The sequence below is a fragment of the Girardinichthys multiradiatus genome, chromosome Y, assembly GCF_021462225.1.
Source record: "Girardinichthys multiradiatus isolate DD_20200921_A chromosome Y, DD_fGirMul_XY1, whole genome shotgun sequence".
In the NCBI taxonomy this organism is placed as follows: domain Eukaryota; kingdom Metazoa; phylum Chordata; class Actinopteri; order Cyprinodontiformes; family Goodeidae; genus Girardinichthys; species Girardinichthys multiradiatus.
The window spans coordinates 25135158-25155906 of NC_061818.1; the positions used below are offsets into that span (position 1 = coordinate 25135158).

Below are 20749 nucleotides of genomic sequence, written 5' to 3' on the forward strand. Positions count from 1 at the left end.
ATTGCAAATGTTTTTTTTTAAATAAAGAAATTAGAATTAGACTACAGACATAACATATGGTTTTCTGAATAGTAATAAATATATATTATTTCAACTTTCTTATGATGATGTTGCTACTCTCCATCAATCACTTTCAAATTGCTCTTGATGCGCTTAAGGTTGTTCCAGTGGTCCTTTTAGCGAACAGCTGTACATCCAAAACAGTGCAGCAAGGATCCTAATGAGAGTGAGGAAATATTAGCACATCATCGCCATCCTCACTCCACTGGCTCCCAGTCCCAGCTAGGACTGAGTAACAGATCTTTTTTCTCATCTTTCAGTGCACTCATGGCAATGCACCTCCTTCCCTTTCAGAGCTCCTCACTCCTTACACTAGAACCATCTCCCTCCGCTCTACACAAACCCGCCTCCCCAGGACTGAGACCCGCACAATGGGAGACCGAGCTTTCGGCTCTGCTGCTCCATAACTGTTGAATGCCATCCCTGATGACCTGATGCCCCCACAGACTGTGGAAAGGTTTAAAAAGGCACTTGAGATCTTCCTTTTTAACATTTGAATTTATAAATGCTACTGTGTATGTTTTCATTGCCAGTGTGTCAAAGAGTTGTTTATAGTTTTTAACACAGGGTTTTCATCTTTTTGTGTAATGTAGCAGATTTAGATGCAAAAATTTAAAGTATTATTATTATTATTTGTATTATTATTGTTAGCAGTAGTAGTAAGAGTATTAGCTGTAATTCCCAGATCTCAGCCCTTTCTGTCTAGCCAATCAGTTGCCATCATAATTGTGGACACAGGTATGATTCTTTGAGTCACCATGTATAGAATAGAATAGAATAGAATAGAATAAGTCAAAGCATTCAGATACACACAATAATCCCAAAACAATTATGTGTAAAAAAAAACTGTGCAGCAGACAGATAAGAAGAATGAAAAAACAATACAGCAATGAATAAACAGAAAATCCTTAAATAAACGATATTGAAATAAAGTGTTCCTGTACAAATTGTTTTCGTATTTGTGTAAAGAGTTGCTAAATGCTCATACACAGAATCCTATGAAAAGAACATCATCTGAATGTAAACATTTTTTTGTTTTGGTTTGTTGGTAGCAGTGGGGGTTTAAAACATCTAACATCTGCAGTTTGCATGCAGCAGCCTGCCACTGAAGGAGCTTCACTGGGCTGTTACACTGTCATGAATGAGGTGGGAGAAATTATCCAAAAGTGGTGTGACGTTGGCAACAGTTCTGTCTGCCACCACCTGCACTGAGTCTAGGGGATGTCCCAGGACACAACAATCATTTATTCTCAACTAACAACAGGCTGTTGCTCCAGCAGACAACACCAAAGAGTCAAATATGGTCTCTAGGAGCAACCCCTGAGCTCCAAAGGGCAATAAATGGATAGTTTTGAGTTTTTTAATCAATGATACATTGAAATGTTGTGGATGTGTGATACATTTTTGATTCACTATCAGAAATCAATTTATCAGGCCATTTGACATTTTGTACAGCAACTTTTTCAGGATGAGTAAAAGCACAAGAAAAAAACACATGGATTGTCTTTTCACTGCACAAATACTTTAGTGTGCAAATTCCTATAGTCAATAAAACACATTTTAAACTGAGCTGAATTAAATAATCTTTATGTTAGCTTAAAAATTAAAATATATAAATATCTTTAAAAAAAAAAACATAGCATCAATATACATTTTTAACTTCTGCTTTCAGCAAAAATGTGACTCAGTTTCACTCAATAATTACAGAGTTTTTACAAGTATTTGAACATTCACTTTTTTCACCGCATCTATTATCTATTACTGTGTTCATTTGTGTAAAAAATTAATATGATCTTGACCTCATGTCTCCAAGATCACAGATTTAAGTGATAGGTTGAAAATGAGCACAAGCAGTTCTGAAAAGTTGGCCAGAAGATAAAACAGGAAGTGGTAGCAGGGAGAGAGGCGTTGTGGTTTTGTTGTGGTGACCAACTGAATGGATGGCTTAACAGACAGATTTTCAGACTTTTTTCTAGAATTTACTGTAAAAATTCTAAATTTCTCGTTTATTATAAAAACACTATATACTGAACTTCTAAAATAAATGTTTAAACAGTCTTTTCATGTGTTCTGATCTTTAATTTTTAGACAGGCATAAGGTACTGTATGATAGATTGGTAGGAACGGCAAGCTTTTCAGAAATGTTTTTTGTATGTTTTGGAGAACCTTTCTGAGAAATGTCAACTCACATATCTCACAAAAATCATGCTATGACAGACTGCTCAGATGAAAGAAATGGCAACAAACACCTCATTGTTTCAGTCATTGAAAACATCTTATCATAATTTCAATTTGAAAATGAAGTGTGCAAGACAGTGGGCACAAAAGGCATTTTGTTCATATTCTTTTACAGCCTACTTTTTGGGTGGTTTTTTTTGTTTTTGTTGAGTATAATTGACTGATTTCTACTTTCTATGTGTATGATAGACAATTTAATTTTAAGTAAAAAAAGGTAATTTGTCTGAACACATTGGCTTTTGATGAGTAGGGAATCCCATCTGAATTCTGGTTGTTGTGTTTCGACATCTTCTCAGTAGACTCGATTGAAGTTTTATTTGTAAAGTCATTATGAAAAGTGATACTTTGTTGCAGACAGACTGAATATGAGTAGCCGTACTTGGGCAGGAGATTTTCCAAGTCTGCTGTGAGCAGTCAAATCAAGAGGATGCCCCATTTGAGCGGTTTAAAAGCTGTTCCCTGAAAAAGAAGCAAAATGTTTTAGTCAATCTGCTTAAATGAAAAGACTATAAACAAAATACACATTTGTTGAACTTTACTTGCAAACTGTGCTGTATATAACAGTTTCACTTTGGTAGTCCTGCTGCTTCCTGAAAGTTACACTGTATGTTAGTATTTGTACCATATGTGCAACATAAATTTTTTATTGTTTAAGAAAATGTTACAAATATCAGAATGTCTTATGGGTTTGATCTTGTCTTTCGGAAGTCAATACTTGCATAAATGATCTCTGTTGTAGTTTCTTCATCTTGAAGATCGTTGACAGCTTGTGATTGGTGACTGTCGTCACACATAAGCCGGTTCACATTGTCTGTCCTCTGAATAAAAGCATAAAGAAAAATCACAAAAAAATCAAATATCAATACTAACCCTAATTAGGGAAAAGAAAAGTGTTTCAACAAATATTAGAAATAATATTTTTTACCCAAACCAGACAACAAAGTCATTTTCTGCATTTTATCTATGATGACTCAGAGATGAATTTGAGTTGTTTACTTGATTTGGGTTCACATAACCTTTATAAGACTGACAACGATACCTGTATTTCCTCCTGATGTTCTGCCATCTGTGCCCTCATTTTTTTTTTGGTGAGCCTGAAATAGAGCAACAGTTATAATTTACCATAATTCTGTTTAATTAGAAAATGAAAATATCACAATGTGCAGTAAATTTAACCAATGTAACCAAATAAACAAAAAAATATAAGTTCTAATTCCTCCAGCTTTTATGGTTTATTATTATTTATAGAAAAATCTGATTCTGTAGGTATGAGTGGTACAATTGTTTATAATGTATGATCAGAAAATAAATGCATGGTTCCCCAGTTTGTTGCATGCTATAATTGTTATTTAGAAATAAAAGCTAAATTAATATAAGTATGAGTAACATGTAAAAAGACAATTTGTACACTTTTAATTTGAGCATTTATTAGAGATATTTAAAACGGACAGCTTACCTACAAACAGCAATAATAGTGGTCGCCACTAAAAGCACAGCAACAGTAATGATGACAAGCACGTCTCTCATAAAAGTTGGCCAATAAGCTGTGAAAGAATAACAATTTGTCCATTCTGCTTAAAATGTGATGTAAAGAAGCAAGACAACAAAGCCTGATAAACTTGATGCATTTTCCAATAACGCATTCATAAAACAGATACCAAAGTGAAATACTCACGCTTCATCTTCAGGGTGAAAACTGTGGAGCTTTGACTTCCATGTTTGTGAGAGACACTGCATAAATACTGACCATCTTGAACAGGAAGCATCTCAGCTTTATGTCCAACTTTCACCATCTGGCCGTCAACTATTTTGAACCAGCTGTAATTTTGCACAGGCGGTTGTGCATTGCTATAGCAGATCAGGACAATTGTCTTAGATGATGATCTCATTAGCAAAGATGTGTTTTTGGGCCCATCTGAAAATAAAGGAATTGTTTTGTGTTTTCATTAAGAAATATTGTGCGAAAGAGTGGCAGGGGAGATTATTCATCACTTTGTCCAGCCACCAATCCGTAGAAACACTTGCAGTCTGTCCTTCATCATTCTTTAGCAGCTGAATCTTTAATTACTGTCTGGAACTTGAATGCCTTTTTTGAAATAATTTCTGCTAAACTACAAGCATCAATTAAATGCTTGGCCAAATTTTGAAGTTTGTTTTACATAAATAACACGAAAAATATCAAAAGTACAATTTAGACACTACTGAAGGTTTACACTTATCTCAAGACTCCCCTTCACCCTGATTTTCAAAAAGTTCCCTACCGCTGTCAGCAGTAGAAATGTCAGCCTTACTCAGAGACAGCAAATGGGAGATTCTAGCGGTATCAAAGTCTTTTTATCAGGGCTAATACTCACATTCAACATCAACACGAGCGACTCCTGAAGTTGTTCCTTTTTGATTTTTTAAGGAGCAAGTGTAGTTTCCTGAATGTTTACTGGACACATTTGTTAAATGAAGAACTGGTCCTTCATTTATGGCTTCTCCATCTTTAAACCAGGTGAACAGAGATGAAGTGTCCTCATTGTCACAGCCGTTGATGCAGGTGAGATTTACTGAATCCCTTTCTTTTATCGCGTCTCCACTAGAGCTTTGCACCAAAATGCTCAGATCTATGAGAGTTTGAATCAGAATCTCTGTTTAATTTTCCATTATTTGATAAATCCAGTATCATTTTTATCAAATTAGAAATAATTTACCAGCAACGGTCAATAACAGATGTTTAGTAGGGCATCCTTGGTTGTTATTATATCTGAACAAATATTTTCCAGCATCAATAGGCACCACTTTGTGTATTTTCATGGAGCAGTTGTGCTCCTTGTCTCCAGTGTACTCAAACCTTTTAAAGACATTTTGAGAGCGACTTAAAATGTAATAAGTTTTAGAAGATCTAGCACGACTCCACGTGAATCTCTTTACTTCTTGTTTTTCAATATTGTTAAAGAAACAAAAAAAGACCACAGATGAGCCTCTGACTGCACACGTGTGTGGTTGGCGGTACTCCACGGAGCACTGTTTGGAGAAAACACCTGAAAAAGATACATTTTGTCATGTTACAATATATTTCAACTTTCTGAAAGACATTTTTAAAGGTTATTCGTATTTACCTTGTACAAACAGAAGCAACAGTGTCCATATCATTTTTCTGATTCCAGCTAACTTATTTAGGTTGAGTCAAGTCAAATCTCAAGGTTTTTAACTTCAACAGACGTTTTTAAACAGTGAATAACAAGCAATCTCTATGTCTTTGTGTGCTTTTCAATCTATCATCTCAATATGCAGCATCCTGTCATGAAAAAAACAGGGTCTTAGGTCAAAGCTGTACTTCTAAGGCTGTAAAAATCAGGTCATACATTGTCTGCTTCAGTTCTCCATATTTGAATCCGAGATGTACAAAATCTCTATGCAGGGACCCACACTTGGTGCACTGCAACCTGATGTTCCTTTTTTGTGGTTAGAGCACAGTTAGTGCACAGTTGGCACTGTGATATTTTAATGGGTTTTGTGCAACACAATTACACAGCATGCCAGCAAGTGTTAGCATTACTGCTGATGACGGATTATACCACTTTGTACATTTGTTCTTCATGGACTTTACTGCTCATTTCTGGGGAGAACGATTCTGCCTGTGGTTTAGAAAGTTGTTGAATCATTTGGAGAGTAAAAAATGGCATCCAGTGTTGTACAACAGATACGTTTCCTTACTCACTCTAAAATAATTTGAGAACAATGGGAGATCTTAAGATTATTAAAACATTGAGTTATTCCCCACAGCTTTTTTAACGAGCATAACATAACAAGGTTTAAAACATTAGGATTTAACCAAAATATGACAACATAGAAAGCAAACTTTTGTTTTGAACAACTAACAGAACCTTCTTTAACCTTCTCCTTCCACCACAGTATTTTTAAGTCTGGATTTGACTTAGCAATGCAGTATATATATGACAGTAGTTATTTTCGGCTCATGTTTATGACTATAGCACGCAGCTGATGAAAACCCCAACGTTTGTTTCTCTAAAGGTAAAACATTAGGCTACTTTAAAAGGGGGTTTTACAATAAAAAAGTCTACTGAATAGTATGTCAATGTGATTTACGACATACTTACTGTACATTACATGGATTCCTTTTGCTTGAATTGCTGTGTCAATGCAGTGTAAATTAACAGAAATAAACTCCTGAAATATTACTTTTGTAATGAATCTATTTAACAACCCAACCAAAAGTGAAACCTAAACAACTGGCACAAACAGCATTTTCCACCCTTTGTTTTTATCCCTTCGGAAATCAGAAAACCTGAACAAAGTTTTCAGTGTTGGTGGCACAAAAATGATTTCTCTCTCTCTTTGTCTCTCTATTTTATGACGAAATGCTATACTGGGATGATGATGATGGTCTGGATGCCTATAAAAGGTCCGTGGACAGAGAGGGGTCTTAGAAATAAAACCAGCAGCTGAAGTGAAACAGAGAGCAGATTATACCTCTGCTCTCGACATGGAGATGACTTCAAAACTTATGTTGCCTATCGTTGCGATTTTCCTTCTCGTCGCCTGCAGCCCATCGGATGCTTGGTACAAGCAGGTGGCCGGGCCGAGCTACCACTCTGTGGGCAGAGCATCCGGCTTGCTGTCCGGGATCCGGAGGTCATCCTCGTTCGCGAGGAGAGAGGAATCCCCGTCAGAGAGCGGAGAGTCTGCCACCAGCAGCGTCTTATCTCAGCTTCTCTCTCATAACTCAATTTTAAAGACGATGGTCAGTGGGAATCCATTTACTCAATCAACTTTTCAATGCCATTTTTCTTTCTTTTTGGCTAAGTTCGTCAGCTCGATTAAACATAGGATTTCAGAAACTTGGAAGTACTTTTTTCCTCAGTTTATGTTTTTTTTTATTTTTTTAAAGGCACTGTCCATTCAGCACCACCGGGGCTCTTCACCGCAGAAACGTTTCTCTTTATTGATCTATAGTCCATAATTTGACTAAATATGGGACTAATAGAGTAATAATATACATTTTTTGTATTTCAGGAAGCGATATAACCTATTAAGCCGTTTCGATTTCCACAAATAAAGCTAAACGAACCATGATGTGCTTGCCTATTGTACCACGTTTACAAAGTATACATTTTTATGAAATTATATGAAAAACCCCTACGCTTACTTTACAAACTGACAAGTTGTTAATAACTAGTGTTTTCTTTCAAAAATATGGGAACAAAAGTGCGTAAATGTACAGTGTATAATCTGATTTAGAGTATATTTGCTGCAGTGTAAACCCATCTTGAAACTCGTTATCTTTAATCAAGAGCACAAAAGTACTCTGGGTTTTAGATATTTTAATCCGGATTCTCAGAGATCTAATTATCTGTCTGCATTCTCCCCAAACAGCCTCTTTGCATTAAAGACATCACCCCGAACCTACAGAGCAGTGAACTCTTCCAAGAAATCAAGGGATCGATGAAGTGCAAGGCAGACGTCTTCCTCTCCCTGGACTCTTCAGACTGTGAAGGAGACTGATTGTTGTCTCTGGATCATAAAACCTACTTCTTAAAAGGACATTTAAAAAAAACATCTATGTTTAATGTGACAGGTAATGATCTTGATGGAAGAAGTTTGTTTTTCATGCACCATTTTGCTTGTTTTTTATGATGAAGTATGTCAAATTGTAACTGTTACAGTATTAATGTTCATATTTGGTCTACGTTTTCATTAATAAATGGATCACGCTGTGGATCTGGTTAAAAATATTACACGCAAAGCAAATCAGTGTCGTTTGATTCTTCACATTTCATCACTTTGGCAATGAAAGAGTGGGTTTAGTTTTAATAACTCTAAGTTTGCGAACCAAGTCCGACCATCATCCTGGAACTCACTCCCAATGGTATTATTCTAATTTATTTGTGATTTTTTTTATTAGCTCAGGTTAGTTCTGGTTAAAGAATATTTTAGGAATAAAATGAAAAAAATAACTTTATTGGCAACCACCTAAAGGAGGACGCCATCATTACAAAAACGCCATTACCAAGCCAAACCACAGCTACTTCACAATTATTGGAGGGTGAATATGTAAAATAAGTACTTCTGACAAATACAGTGGAGAGTATTTAATTATTTCATTCCTTAACAAGAAATGTTTCTGGTCGAAATACCTTAAAATAAAAAACAAATGGTTCATATGGTTTCTTTTTTTACTAACCTACTCTATGACGTTCACATTGATCCCTGCTGGCGGGTTTACTCAGCCATATTGGGTAAACCTACAGCCTGAACTTTGTCACATTTAATCATGATACTTTGTAAACCCATATTTTGCTGCAATTAAAGCTGCAAGTATTTAGGGGCAGGTTTCTCCCAATTTTTGCTCAGGTAGAGAATTACATTTCTGTCCCATTCTTCTTTGTAAAATAGCTCAGATTCAGTCAGGATGGATGACGAGCATCTAAACAGCAAATATACAATTATTTTTCTCTGATTTAGGTGTAGGTTTTGACTGGGCCATTTTAATGAAGGAATATGCTTTGATTTAAACCATTAAATTGTAGCTCTGACTGAATGTTTAGGATCAATGTCCTTAAAGTTAAAACTAGGTTTAAGTTATGGCAATTTGGCCTCCATGTACATTTTTGACACTGTGGATTTTATTCTTTTTATTTTATTTTTTGGTATGGACCCATGTTTGTTATGCACTACTTTTTGTTTTTCAATAGGATAAAATACCCCAAAAACATAAACTAAATAAATTAACACAGGAAGGTACCTGGAGAAAACATGACAAGATGACCAACAAAAGACTGCAGTGTGGACAGTTTACAAATATTATTCACAAAAATTACAGGAGCTGGGATGCTTTAGTAACTCATGGAAGGTGTGTACAGACAAAGAGAAAGATCTAAGATGATCAGGACTTTATTTAAAATATATTACAATGAAAAACAGCACAGTTTCAAGAAATATCTTAGCAAGTAAAAAAAAATAAAATAAAATCACAAAAATAAAAATACCTTATAATTAAAATTATTGAAATCACAGCAATCAATTACTAAACACAGACTGTAGAGGAGACCTATAACAGTTGCACAGATGCTAGGTTTTCCTTGATGATTTGATCAATGACCACGTTGAAGACCCCCTTCATACTTTCAGTGTCGGTGGCCATGGTGAAGTGGTGGTACACAAGTCTGCTTACGGCCACGTTGCAGGCTGAGAACATGGCAGCAACATGGTGGGCTGCAGCATCCACGTCACAGTCTGCTCCTAAATGGGAGCGAAGGTGAAGAAAAACCAGTTTGTCTCGTCACAAACAGTTTATTCACTTCATAAAATATAGATACAACAAGGCATCGGCTGTCCTTCTTCATGAAAATCCAAATGCGCTGAACATGATGCCGACACACTGAACCCCTGGAAATGAGACTGGACTGATGCATCACCATGACTCCCCGGATGAATAATATGAACAATGTATGTCAAACTGTATGCACAAATATTTCTGTTTACCAAACCAGCAGAGGGGATGTTGCAAAAATCCAAAGTGATGCATTTTCAACAACTTTCAGATGTTAGATCATTCACCTTGCTCACTGCTCATTTTCCAGTAACCAACATAGCTATAGCTACAGCAGGACTGTGAAGAGGCTATTTATTTGTATTTTTTAAATGCGTCAATCATATTACAAATGAAAACAGGTCTGTTGCTTAAACTGGCTTTAGACTAAGATATTCAGAGAAAATATAAATGATCTGGTTGTTTTTTTTCTAGTGTACCTTCATAGCATGAAAGGTAAATTTTCAGGTGTCTCCCAGAGCGCAGGATTTTCTCCCGGAAAAGGTCAGTTTTGTTCAGCAACAAAATCTGTAAGATATTTAGAGGGGAAAGAATAACAAGATTTTTTTCAAGCACATAAATAGTTTTAAATATAAAATGTTTTAAGTTATATCTTAATAATTACATTGGAAATAATAAATTCAAACGTTACCCTTTCAAAACGTAGAACAAATGGGTCAGTAGTGAAGGATAGAAATTAAAATGCAACTGAAATAGCCCTCCAAATGTTGGATTTTCTTCTTTCTTTTGTGGCCTTTTTTAAAAAACCTGAGTCACTTCAAAGCATGACTCAGTCGGGCTGTGCCAAAAAGATGGATCAGTACCCACTGTCAAACTGTGTAAAGTGAGTATTTGAGAATGAAGTGGCCAGTCAACTATAATCTGTTTGCTGTGTGGTCTGTAAGGCTATTTACTGTAATCTCTCTCATAAGAAATATGCTGCAAGAGCACTGCAGTGAGACTGCTCAGCAGAATTGACTAGAACTGCTTAGTCCAAGCCGAAAAACAGGTTAAAGTAACAGTAGGAAATAAGGTTAAAAAACATTTATCTCACATTTTCACCCCAAAAAATCCAGCATTTTAACCCAACAATTAGATAGAAATTACAAACATTGTATAAATAGTTTATTTTTTATTTTTTATAACATATCACATTTCCTTACAAGAAATGATAGGGATAATATTCCTAAGAGATCCTCAGCAAATGTTTGTCAGAGTAGCTTTCAAAACAAAAAGTTTAAAATTTATCATATTTATGCAGACGTGTTTTGACCGATATCTGAATCAGTATACATCACTTAGAAACAGAGAGAAAAACAGTCCCTCCTCTAAACTGCACCCAGTTTTTTACCCTCACAAACCATTTGTTACTGCCTTAAACAGTTTAATATCCGTTTTTTTTTTTAGTATTAAAGTATTTTCACGAATTATAGGAGCAAGCAATCATACAAATGTTGAAATCACTTATGTAATTTAATTGTATATTATTATGTAAGGGCTTTTGTTTAACCTTGGCTTTTCTTGAACTGACTGTAAAGCTAAGTTCATTCATTTTACTAGTTATTTTTTCTGGTAAGATTTTGTTTGCTGTATTATAAAAAATGTTTATATATATATATATATATTCATTTAAATTACTGGGGATTGTACAGGTCCTTCTCAAAATATTAGCATATTGTGATAAAGTTCATTATTTTCCATAATGTAATGATGAAAATTTTATATTCATATATTTTAGATTCATTGCACACTAACTGAAATATTTCAGGTCTTTTATTGTCTTAATATGGATGATTTTGGCATACAGCTCATGAAAACCCAAAATTCCTATCTCACAAAATTAGCATATTTCATCCGACCAATAAAAGAAAAGTGTTTTTAATACAAAAAACGTGAACCTTCAAATAATCATGTACAGTTATGCACTCAATACTTGGTCGGGAATCCTTTTGCAGAAATGACTGCTTCAATGCGGCGTGGCATGGAGGCAATCAGCCTGTGGCACTGCTGAGGTCTTATGGAGGCCCAGGATGCTTCGATAGCGGCCTTTAGCTCATCCAGAGTGTTGGGTCTTGAGTCTCTCAACGTTCTCTTCACAATATCCCACAGATTCTCTATGGGGTTCAGGTCAGGAGAGTTGGCAGGCCAATTGAGCACAGTGATACCATGGTCAGTAAACCATTTACCAGTGGTTTTGGCACTGTGAGCAGGTGCCAGGTCGTGCTGAAAAATGAAATCTTCATCTCCATAAAGCTTTTCAGCAGATGGAAGCATGAAGTGCTCCAAAATCTCCTGATAGCTAGCTGCATTGACCCTGCCCTTGATAAAACACAGTGGACCAACACCAGCAGCTGACACGGCACCCCAGACCATCACTGACTGTGGGTACTTGACACTGGACTTCTGGCATTTCCTTCTCCCCAGTCTTCCTCCAGACTCTGGCACCTTGATTTCCGAATGACATGCAGAATTTGCTTTCATCCGAAAAAAGTACTTTGGACCACTGAGCAACAGTCCAGTGCTGCTTCTCTGTAGCCCAGGTCAGGCGCTTCTGCCGCTGTTTCTGGTTCAAAAGTGGCTTGACCTGGGGAATGCGGCACCTGTAGCCCATTTCCTGCACACGCCTGTGCACGGTGGCTCTGGATGTTTCTACTCCAGACTCAGTCCACTGCTTCCGCAGGTCCCCCAAGGTCTGGAATCGGCCCTTCTCCACAATCTTCCTCAGGGTCCGGTCACCTCTTCTCGTTGTGCAGCGTTTTCTGCCACACTTTTTCCTTCCCACAGACTTCCCACTGAGGTGCCTTGATACAGCACTCTGGGAACAGCCTATTTGTTCAGAAATGTCTTTCTGTGTCTTACCCTCTTGCTTGAGGGTGTCAATAGTGGCCTTCTGGACAGCAGTCAGGTCGGCAGTCTTACCCATGATTGGGGTTTTGAGTGATGAACCAGGCTGGGAGTTTTAAAGGCCTCAGGAATCTTTTGCAGGTGTTTAGAGTTAACTTGTTGATTCAGATGATTAGGTTCATAGCTCGTTTAGAGACCCTTTTAATGATATGCTAATTTTGTGAGATAGGAATTTTGGGTTTTCATGAGCTGTATGCCAAAATCATCCGTATTAAGACAATAAAAGACCTGAAATATTTCAGTTAGTGTGCAATGAATCTAAAATATATGAATGTTAAATTTTCATCATGACATTATGGAAAATAATGAACTTTATCACAATATGCTAATATTTTGAGAAGGACCTGTATATCGTGTGTAGTAGTTTGGTTTAGTAATGTTGTTTTGAATGTGTTGTAGAAATAAACTTTGACTTGACACTACTTTTCCATTTAGCCAGTCCACTCTTTTAAAACCTAACAGATTACAACCCTCTGATTAGATCAAAAATAACTGATGGACCTCTTACTGGTTGATATTATTTGTGTCACATAACCTTTTTCCTAGGAGATTATGAGTAGATTATACAACATTACACCAATTTAATTCAGTTGTTAAAGCGGGTATGGAACATCCCCCAGGCTGATGCATGGTGGGTACTAAACATTTCATCGTAATGAAATTCTCCTTGAACTTTAACATGTTTGGCAAGGTACAAAATAGTAATTGGGCAAGTACTAAAGAGGATGCAGTCATTGTTTAGAACCTCACATCATGTCCAAATCAACAGCATGCTGATTGGACACTGCAAAGCACATCAGATCCAACACGCATTCAAGCAGACTTGGCCTCCAGGTTGTGTCATCTGCATTAGTTTATTAGTGACATGATAAGGGCTCCTCATTATGCATGAGTTGGATAACTAAGGAGAACAATTGGTGTGTGAGAATAATCAGAATTCAAAAGTACCTCTGAGCCTTGTTAGATCATCATATCCAATATTATTAAAGTTCTTGTTCAAATTTCAGATGAAATATCAAGTAATCTCCAGTCACACCATAGTTTTGTTATTTCCAACCACCTCTTCTGACTTTTTTCAAACTACAGAGACAAAAAGCATAGGCCACATAACATTTAGAAGTAAAGCATGTAAAAATATACAAGCAAAAAAAAAAGCTAAAAAAGGTAATTATCCTCCCTAAACACCTTAAGAAAACAATTCTCAAAAACTAACAAAGGATTTCTGTTCAAATAACCAAAGCAACTCATTCTCAGTATGACAGTAGAAAACAACCACATCAGCTGTTAAACATGGCTGCAGCAAACTAGAATTTGTATGCCAATTATGCACATCAGATGCAATTAAAGCTTTGTTGGGCTCTGTTTGCATAGTTTGCAAGATTACTTAAAAGGCCAATCAATGCACCTGTCTTGCTGTCATATTTAGAACAGTGTGAGAATAGATAATAGCAAGAGGTTATAAAGGGAAGGGTTAAATACAGCACTTTCCAGAGGTTTATATACAGTTTTCCATCTATCTTCTTGGGATTTTGTCTGACACAAAGTAGCAAACTGTTGCAAAATAAATGAAAACCTAATCATTTTCAAATTTCTTTACAAATTAAAATCTGAAAAATGCTGTGTGCTTTAGTTTGCAACCCCTTTGCATAGTTGCAGACTTTGTAGAACCACTTTTTATTGCAATTCTTCGTTTCTCCTTAGCTGCAGGTCTTTTGGCTTATGTCTCTACCAGCCTTGCGAATTTACAGACTGACATTTTTGTCCATTCTTTGTAAAACATCTCAAGCTCAGTCAGAGTGGATGGATTGTGTGTCTCATAAGCAATTTTCAAGATTTGCCACAGATTCTCAATTGGATAATAAAGCTGATTTTTAGGAACCGGAGTTTACCAAGCTGGATTTAAGCCAATCCATTGTAGGCCAAGCTGTATGTTAAGGGCTGCATGTTCTGCTCGATGATGACCTCCACCCCTGTCCCAAGTCTCGTGCAGCCTCTAATGGGCTTTCTTCCAGTATTACTCTGTATTTAGCTCCATCCATCTTTCCATCAACTCTGGTCAGCCTCCATGTCCCTCTTGAAAGCATCCCCACAGCATGATGCTGCCAACACAATTGTCCACAATGTGTATGTTCACGGTGTTGTGCAGTGTTCATTCTCTGCCACACACAACTTTGCAAACAGGGGTCCAGGATTTTCCTTTATGCCACTATTACATAAAAAGGCCAGATTTGTGGAGTGCATGGCTAATCAATGTCCTGTCAACCCCCACCTGAGATGGGGATATATGCAGCTCCTCCAGAGTTGGCATGGATATCTTGGCTCAGTTTAGGTGGATTTGGTTTTGGTAGGTTAGCAGATGTGTTGTACTCTATAGATTGAGCAGTGCATAGTTAGAAGCTTAAATGGAAATTGTTTTTATATCCTGACTGTGCTTTAAACTTCTCAGCAAATATATCAGCTATGTTCCTTGGTCTTCTTAATTATCCTTGTTCATTAATGATCTTTAACAAACCTCTGAGGTCTTCACAAAACAAAAATAATGAGATTAAAATACACAAGGGACCTCTATTTACTCTTGAGACAACATCTGAATGCAGTTGTTTGCATGTCACCCTCTTCCGTTTCCAAATGAAGATAAACTTACCAGAGAGATTTTCTGGAAGACTGTGTTAGTGCAGATTGATGTAAAAAGTTCAAGACTTTCCTGAAGTCGATTCTAGTAATAGAACATGAGAGAAGACAGATTGAGCTAAAAAAAAAAAAGATCCAAAATACTGACAGCTGTATAATTTAATGGTTTAAAAGCATACCATTGATGGATCCTCCAGCAACGTCTGATCATAGCTGCTGAGGGCCACAACAAACAGCAAGGCGTGAATAGAATCAAAGCAGCTCAGCCACTTTCTCCTTTCACTCCGCTGGCCACCAACATCATACAATCTGCCAACAAGCAACAAAGACAAGATTCATAAAAAAAAAAAAAATGAATGCAAATATTCAGGTTTCTGTAAGTAAACCTTACTTCATCTAAGCTTATAAAAACTAATCTGCAGGGGAAAGAATTCATCAACAGAACTTTTTCTTTACAAAGTAATTTCATTCATGATCAAGTTCACAATAGCAATAAAAAGACTCCACTAATTAAAATACTGAAGACATCAGTTTCAACAGTGTGGCACCAGCTGAACCTTAGGGCCTGGGTGACACAGGTAATGAGTTTCAATTTGGACCAAACAGGTGCAAGATTGCCGTATGTCACAGGCAACGAGGCATTTATCCTCTGAGTGAGTTTTACCAAGCTGGAGGAGGATAAGCCTTAACTGAACTGACAGAAATGGTTGAAGTAGTGGGGAGAAGAAAAATCACTTCAGCTTTTCTGAGTATCCTGGTATTGAAGGACAAACTTTATTTGATTAAAGTGAATTATATAAAATTTGTAAAATGTGTAGTATTTTCATAACACAAAGTAAAACGGTTTGATTTAGATACACATTAGGAAAAAAAGGATCAACTACACTCATCAACTGTACAGTATGTTTTCTTATTGATAGATAGATAGATAGATTTAAAGTATTTTTCTCAGGCTACACTTCCAGTTCAGTTTTTGAGGTCTGCTTGGGTTCTAACATACAGCCCACAGAATAAATTATGTCCAAGAAAGTGGGCAAGGGGCACCATAAAAGGTGTCTGAAAAGGACAAAAGAGTTTCAATGATTCACTAACACGCTTCTTCAGATTTGTTTTAAGTTTTGTGGAGAACCAGAAAGTTTGAGGCCATCATTATTTCATGTCAGACTCATACCCGAGAAGTTTCCCCCCACTCAGTTCATTGTTGAAAGCTTGTTCTGTTTTCTGTTGAAATCCCTCGAGGGATTGTTGGAGAGTCTTCAGAGCTTCAATAACTCAATCAGAGACAGCAGTGAGTTTTCGTTTAGGATATAGAACAAGATGTCTGTCTTATTGACTCTTTGACTGGGCCATTTTCAGTCAGATTGATTGGTCAATTGGTGATCAGTTATTTCTTCCATTTTCAGTTGGCAGATGTTCTTTAACATCTGCTTAGGGGTAATTTCCAGATCACACAATATTTTGTAGACTATGTTCTTAGTCTAGGTTTTTCTAAGTTTAACAGCAGTTTGTTAGCATCTCCACTTTAGTGTAGTTTCTGTTGAGTTAATGTTCTATACAGCAAGTACCATAAAGGCCTAAGGCCTGACAGACCTCCCTACCATACCTTCACCACTTGTGCATTATGCAGTTTTCAAATTCCTTCACTCAAGATTAAGGCCCATTATGAGTCATGGTGGCTTGACTCGCTATGCAAGTTTAAACGATGAATCAATTCTTTTTTTAATATAATTTTGGATATCTACTGGTGGGGAATTTGTTACTAGCAAATGTAAATGAACTAATTTTTTAGTCTGAATCCTTAAAGCACGTCGATATAATATGGTAGTTATTATGAAGTCTTACTTAAAGATTGTTTCATCAACTTGAAACTGTGTCTCAATGATTCCACAGGTCCTCACTCTGACTCTCAGGACATCTGTTTCAGTGGGAACGTAGTTTGGTGAGATGATTCGACTTATGTTTTCAAAGAAGCTGCAGAGGACGAGAGGAACAGAAGCTATTGGCTAATGAATATAAAAATGAATGGATATAGTTTATTTTTCTTTGGTTTTTAGTATTCTTTACTAATTCTTAACACCAGCTCACAGATATGTTCAGGAAGCGTTTTGAAAAGCATAGCAAGACCAAAAGGTAGCTTGAGTTTTTAAATGCAAGATGGTGAGTTTTTGAGAACCACATAAGATGCAATATTATCCACTCTGGACAAATGCAGCCAACATAAATTACAACATGTAGGGTTGTAATCTAAACTACAGTACAACCACCACACGCAGCAGAAACACTTGCTATAAATGTCTTTGAAAATAATCAACATAATTTTACACTTTCAACTGCCAGACAATGTTGAGAATAATAACAGGTTTGCACTTCTTTTCATAACAATTGAAGATTGCTCAAACCCCAACAGAGATAAATGGGAAAAGCCTTACATTGTACTGTGAAATTGTAATCTATAATCAAAAGAAAAAGCCAGAGCAACTGAACTGAAGTCTCATCTCATGAAAGCATAGGTGAGAATATAAATTTTTCCATGAAACTCTAATTCAAGGTGCGTCATGCCTCTAACCACATAATGCGTCTCAGTGACATAAAGTTATCATTTGTGACAAGATGAAAACATCTGGAAAGTTTTACTGGTTAGTAGATAAAATGAAACTAGGAAATAAAAGTTTTAATATTGATATTACCATCAGAACATGCATTGTGTTTTGTTCAAATGTAACAGAAAAAGTGGAAATGCAGCTTTTTTAACTCACAGTAAAATTTCTCCTTTTAATTTGTTGTGATATATTCTGCATTTTTTACTTACTTTTATTATGTGATCATATAATATAAATTGGATTGTATTAAATTTCAATATGGATTGAATTGGCCTCCATATTTAATTGGTTCTAAATTTATGATTGCATCAGAAAGACTTATCAGAACTTAATTCTGTTTAACTGCATATAGATTGGACTTGTTTGTCCTGTAAAATGTCGTGAAGATGACATTTGCTGTAAACTTCACCAAGAAAATTGAATAAAAGTTTTGAAAGGAAAAGGAAAACCTGCTGCAGCCTGGAGGCCTTTAAAAAAATCCCCGATTGCTTGGAGGCTTGCATTTATAATAAAGCTTAATTTGAATGGTTTCCCTAAGCACACTTTACGCCCACAGATAACTCACTGTAACCACAAATTTTCTTTCAGCAACATTAACCACTTACTTCATGCCCACGCTACCATCAGAGAAGTCATTTTACACATTTTGGTGCCTGGGGAAGTCAAGTGTGTCACGACACAGTCTAATCCAAAATTTCCGGAGGGAGAAATCAATGCCGGGTCCAGCAAGGTGAGATCACTGAAAAAGAGCCAGGCGAGTCTCATATAATCCCCCAGCAACCGACTTTATCGAGTTCCAGTAATGAAGCTGTCACACCTCCGTCCTTTCTCCGTCTGACCACCCGGAGTAGATTTTATCTTGACTGATCTCCTCCCTGTTGCCTCAGAGATAAGAAGTTCAATTCTGCCCACTGAGTCCACATTTATTTAAAAAGACAAATTTCTTCTTTAACGCACACTTCAACATTTTACCATGTATCTACTTCAATATCCAGCCATTACCAGATATTGTTTTGCACAAGTGCAAATTAGGCATTGTATTTCGCAAACATATTCCATTCTTTAATGGATGATGCAGCACAAAAAAACTAAATAAAATACTAAGCACTGAGTGGCGAGGTAGGATTTCATGACATTGTGCAGGCCCCTCTGCTTTTGATTAACTGCTGAAGGAGCATCATTGCGTTGCGAAAGGACGGAGAGTGGGGAATAATGGGTGTTGTTCACACAAAACCTATTCAGAACAAGTGTTTTGCACAAGTATTTGTAATGTTTTCCATATTTTGTCATATGCAGACCACAAAATTTAAGGCCTTTCACTGGACTTTTATGTGAAAAAACAACTCAAAGTTTAGTATAGATGTGAAGCTGAGGGAAAACATTGTTTTCAGACTTCTGTTTTTTACAAATAAAAATCTGAAAAGTGTGGCATGCACTTGTATAAAGCCAACTTATCCCTAATACATTTAAATCAAACCCAGGGCAAGCACTTGGCTTCAGATGTCATTAAACTAAGTACCTGTCTTTAAATTCATATCATTATTAAAATAGCTGTTCTGTGTAGGTCTCCGAGATTTTTTAAAGGACATTAGTAGACAAACTGCATCATGAAGACCAAGAAACATGGCAGACAGGTCAGGGTTAAAGTTGTGGAAATGTTTAAATGTTGTATACTAATTTCCCAATGGCAGCATCATGTCATAGGGGTGCTTTTCTGCAGCAGGGACAAGGAAGCTGGTTGGAGTTTATGGGAAGATAGATGGAGTTTAATGCAGGTCAGTCATGGAAGAAAACCTCTTAGGGGCTGCAAAACACTTGAGACTGGGGAGGAGGTTCACCTTCCACAGAAAGAACCCAAAACATGCAACCAGAGCTACAATGGAATGGTTTAAATCAAAGCAAACACCTAGGCATATCCGGTAATTTGTGGCAAGACCTGAAAATAGATTTTTGCTGATGAACTTCCTCAAATGTAATGGAGTTTGTTTGACCTATTTTGCAAAGAATTGTGCAAAGTTTACTTAGAGGGAGTAATAAAATTAAAATGAACGTCACATTTTTCAGACTTATTTGGATTTGTATTATTTTTCCCCTTAGTTCATAATAATGTAGTACCTTGCACTGGCATTTCACATAAGTTATCTGGGTGTTAATTCTCTTCGGAGCAATGCAATGCCAATATTTCAGCTAAAACATAAACATTACCTTATGCTACAGCTCAACAGATATGCTGCTATTTGGCTTCTCATTAAACATCAAAATAGTCTCTTTAATTATGTTTGTTTCATCTGTTCCACCCTAATTTGCCTCCATATGGATATCTGCAAACAGTTCTGTTTTTAATTTGATGTGGTTCCAATTAAGCCTCCTGTTCCACAAATGTCACGCAAATAATTTCCTGATGGGAGCTATTCTCAGCGCTGCCTTTACCAATTGCTCTCTATTTACAAGATGTGACTACACACTTCGTACTGGGCAATTTCCCTTGACATTTCCACCGTCAGTCATAATTGGGAAGAGGATGTGCAATGTAAATCGCCTAAGGTTAATGTACTCACTAGAGGGCAGAGTTGTTCAGCTTGTACTCGCATCCTCTGGCTGCAGCGGCCCTCACTCCTTGGTCGGCCCAAAGGGCATAGAAGGCTTGCGCCACAAAAGGAAGCAGCTCCTGGTCGTATCCCAAACACTGGCTGCAGGACAGAATGGAGCGAGCCTGGATCTGATTTAAATATGGAAACATTACACCATCTCTGTCAAAAATATAATGCTCGAAATGTATCTCAAGATACGCAACCGCAACCTGCATGAACTTAGAGTACAAAGGTATCTGCTTAGTAGTTATAGTTCTCCCATGTAAATGTAAATGATCCTTTGTGGCTTACAGTTAATGGAAACCCAAAAGTCAGTTTTTTTGAAATTTTAAATATTACACTAGATCAATAACAAATTATTTTTAATACAAGGATGTTGTGTTATAGTCTACACAATCATGGAAAAG

The 20749-nt window shown here is 36.7% G+C and overlaps 2 protein-coding genes across 3 annotated transcripts in view; one reads left to right on the forward strand and one right to left on the reverse strand.

Moving 5' to 3' along the window:
- The first annotated feature begins 6754 nt into the window (after positions 1-6754).
- On the forward strand, positions 6755-8055 carry LOC124864810 (neuropeptide B-like). Its single transcript, XM_047359728.1, has 2 exons — positions 6755-7048; positions 7681-8055. Exons 1-2 carry the CDS (start codon positions 6791-6793, stop codon positions 7807-7809), a joined length of 387 nt encoding a protein of 128 aa, XP_047215684.1. The 5' UTR covers positions 6755-6790; the 3' UTR covers positions 7810-8055.
- A 1127-nt stretch (positions 8056-9182) lies between these two features.
- The window catches only part of LOC124864743 (guanine nucleotide-binding protein G(o) subunit alpha-like), a 13777-nt gene continuing 2210 nt past the window's right edge, over positions 9183-20749 (reverse strand). The window contains exons 5-10 of one of the 2 annotated variants that reach the window (XM_047359636.1): positions 20310-20470; positions 16994-17122; positions 15331-15460; positions 15165-15236; positions 10057-10144; positions 9183-9546 (exon numbers count right to left, since the gene is read on the reverse strand). In XM_047359636.1, coding sequence (XP_047215592.1) covers positions 9356-9546; positions 10057-10144; positions 15165-15236; positions 15331-15460; positions 16994-17122; positions 20310-20470 — 771 coding nt within the window. In that variant the 3' untranslated portion in view covers positions 9183-9355. The remainder of the gene's footprint in view (positions 9547-10056; positions 10145-15164; positions 15237-15330; positions 15461-16993; positions 17123-20309; positions 20471-20749) is intronic. The other variant, XM_047359637.1, reaches the window with a different exon arrangement.

Coding starts and splice junctions, on each gene's coding strand:
- LOC124864810 (XM_047359728.1), top strand. CDS start 6,791: ATGGAGATGACTTCAAAACTTATGTTGCCTATCGTTGCGATTTTCCTT. Junction 7,049..7,680: donor ACTCAATTTTAAAGACGATG/GTCAGTGGGAAT, acceptor CTCCCCAAACAG/CCTCTTTGCATTAAAGACAT.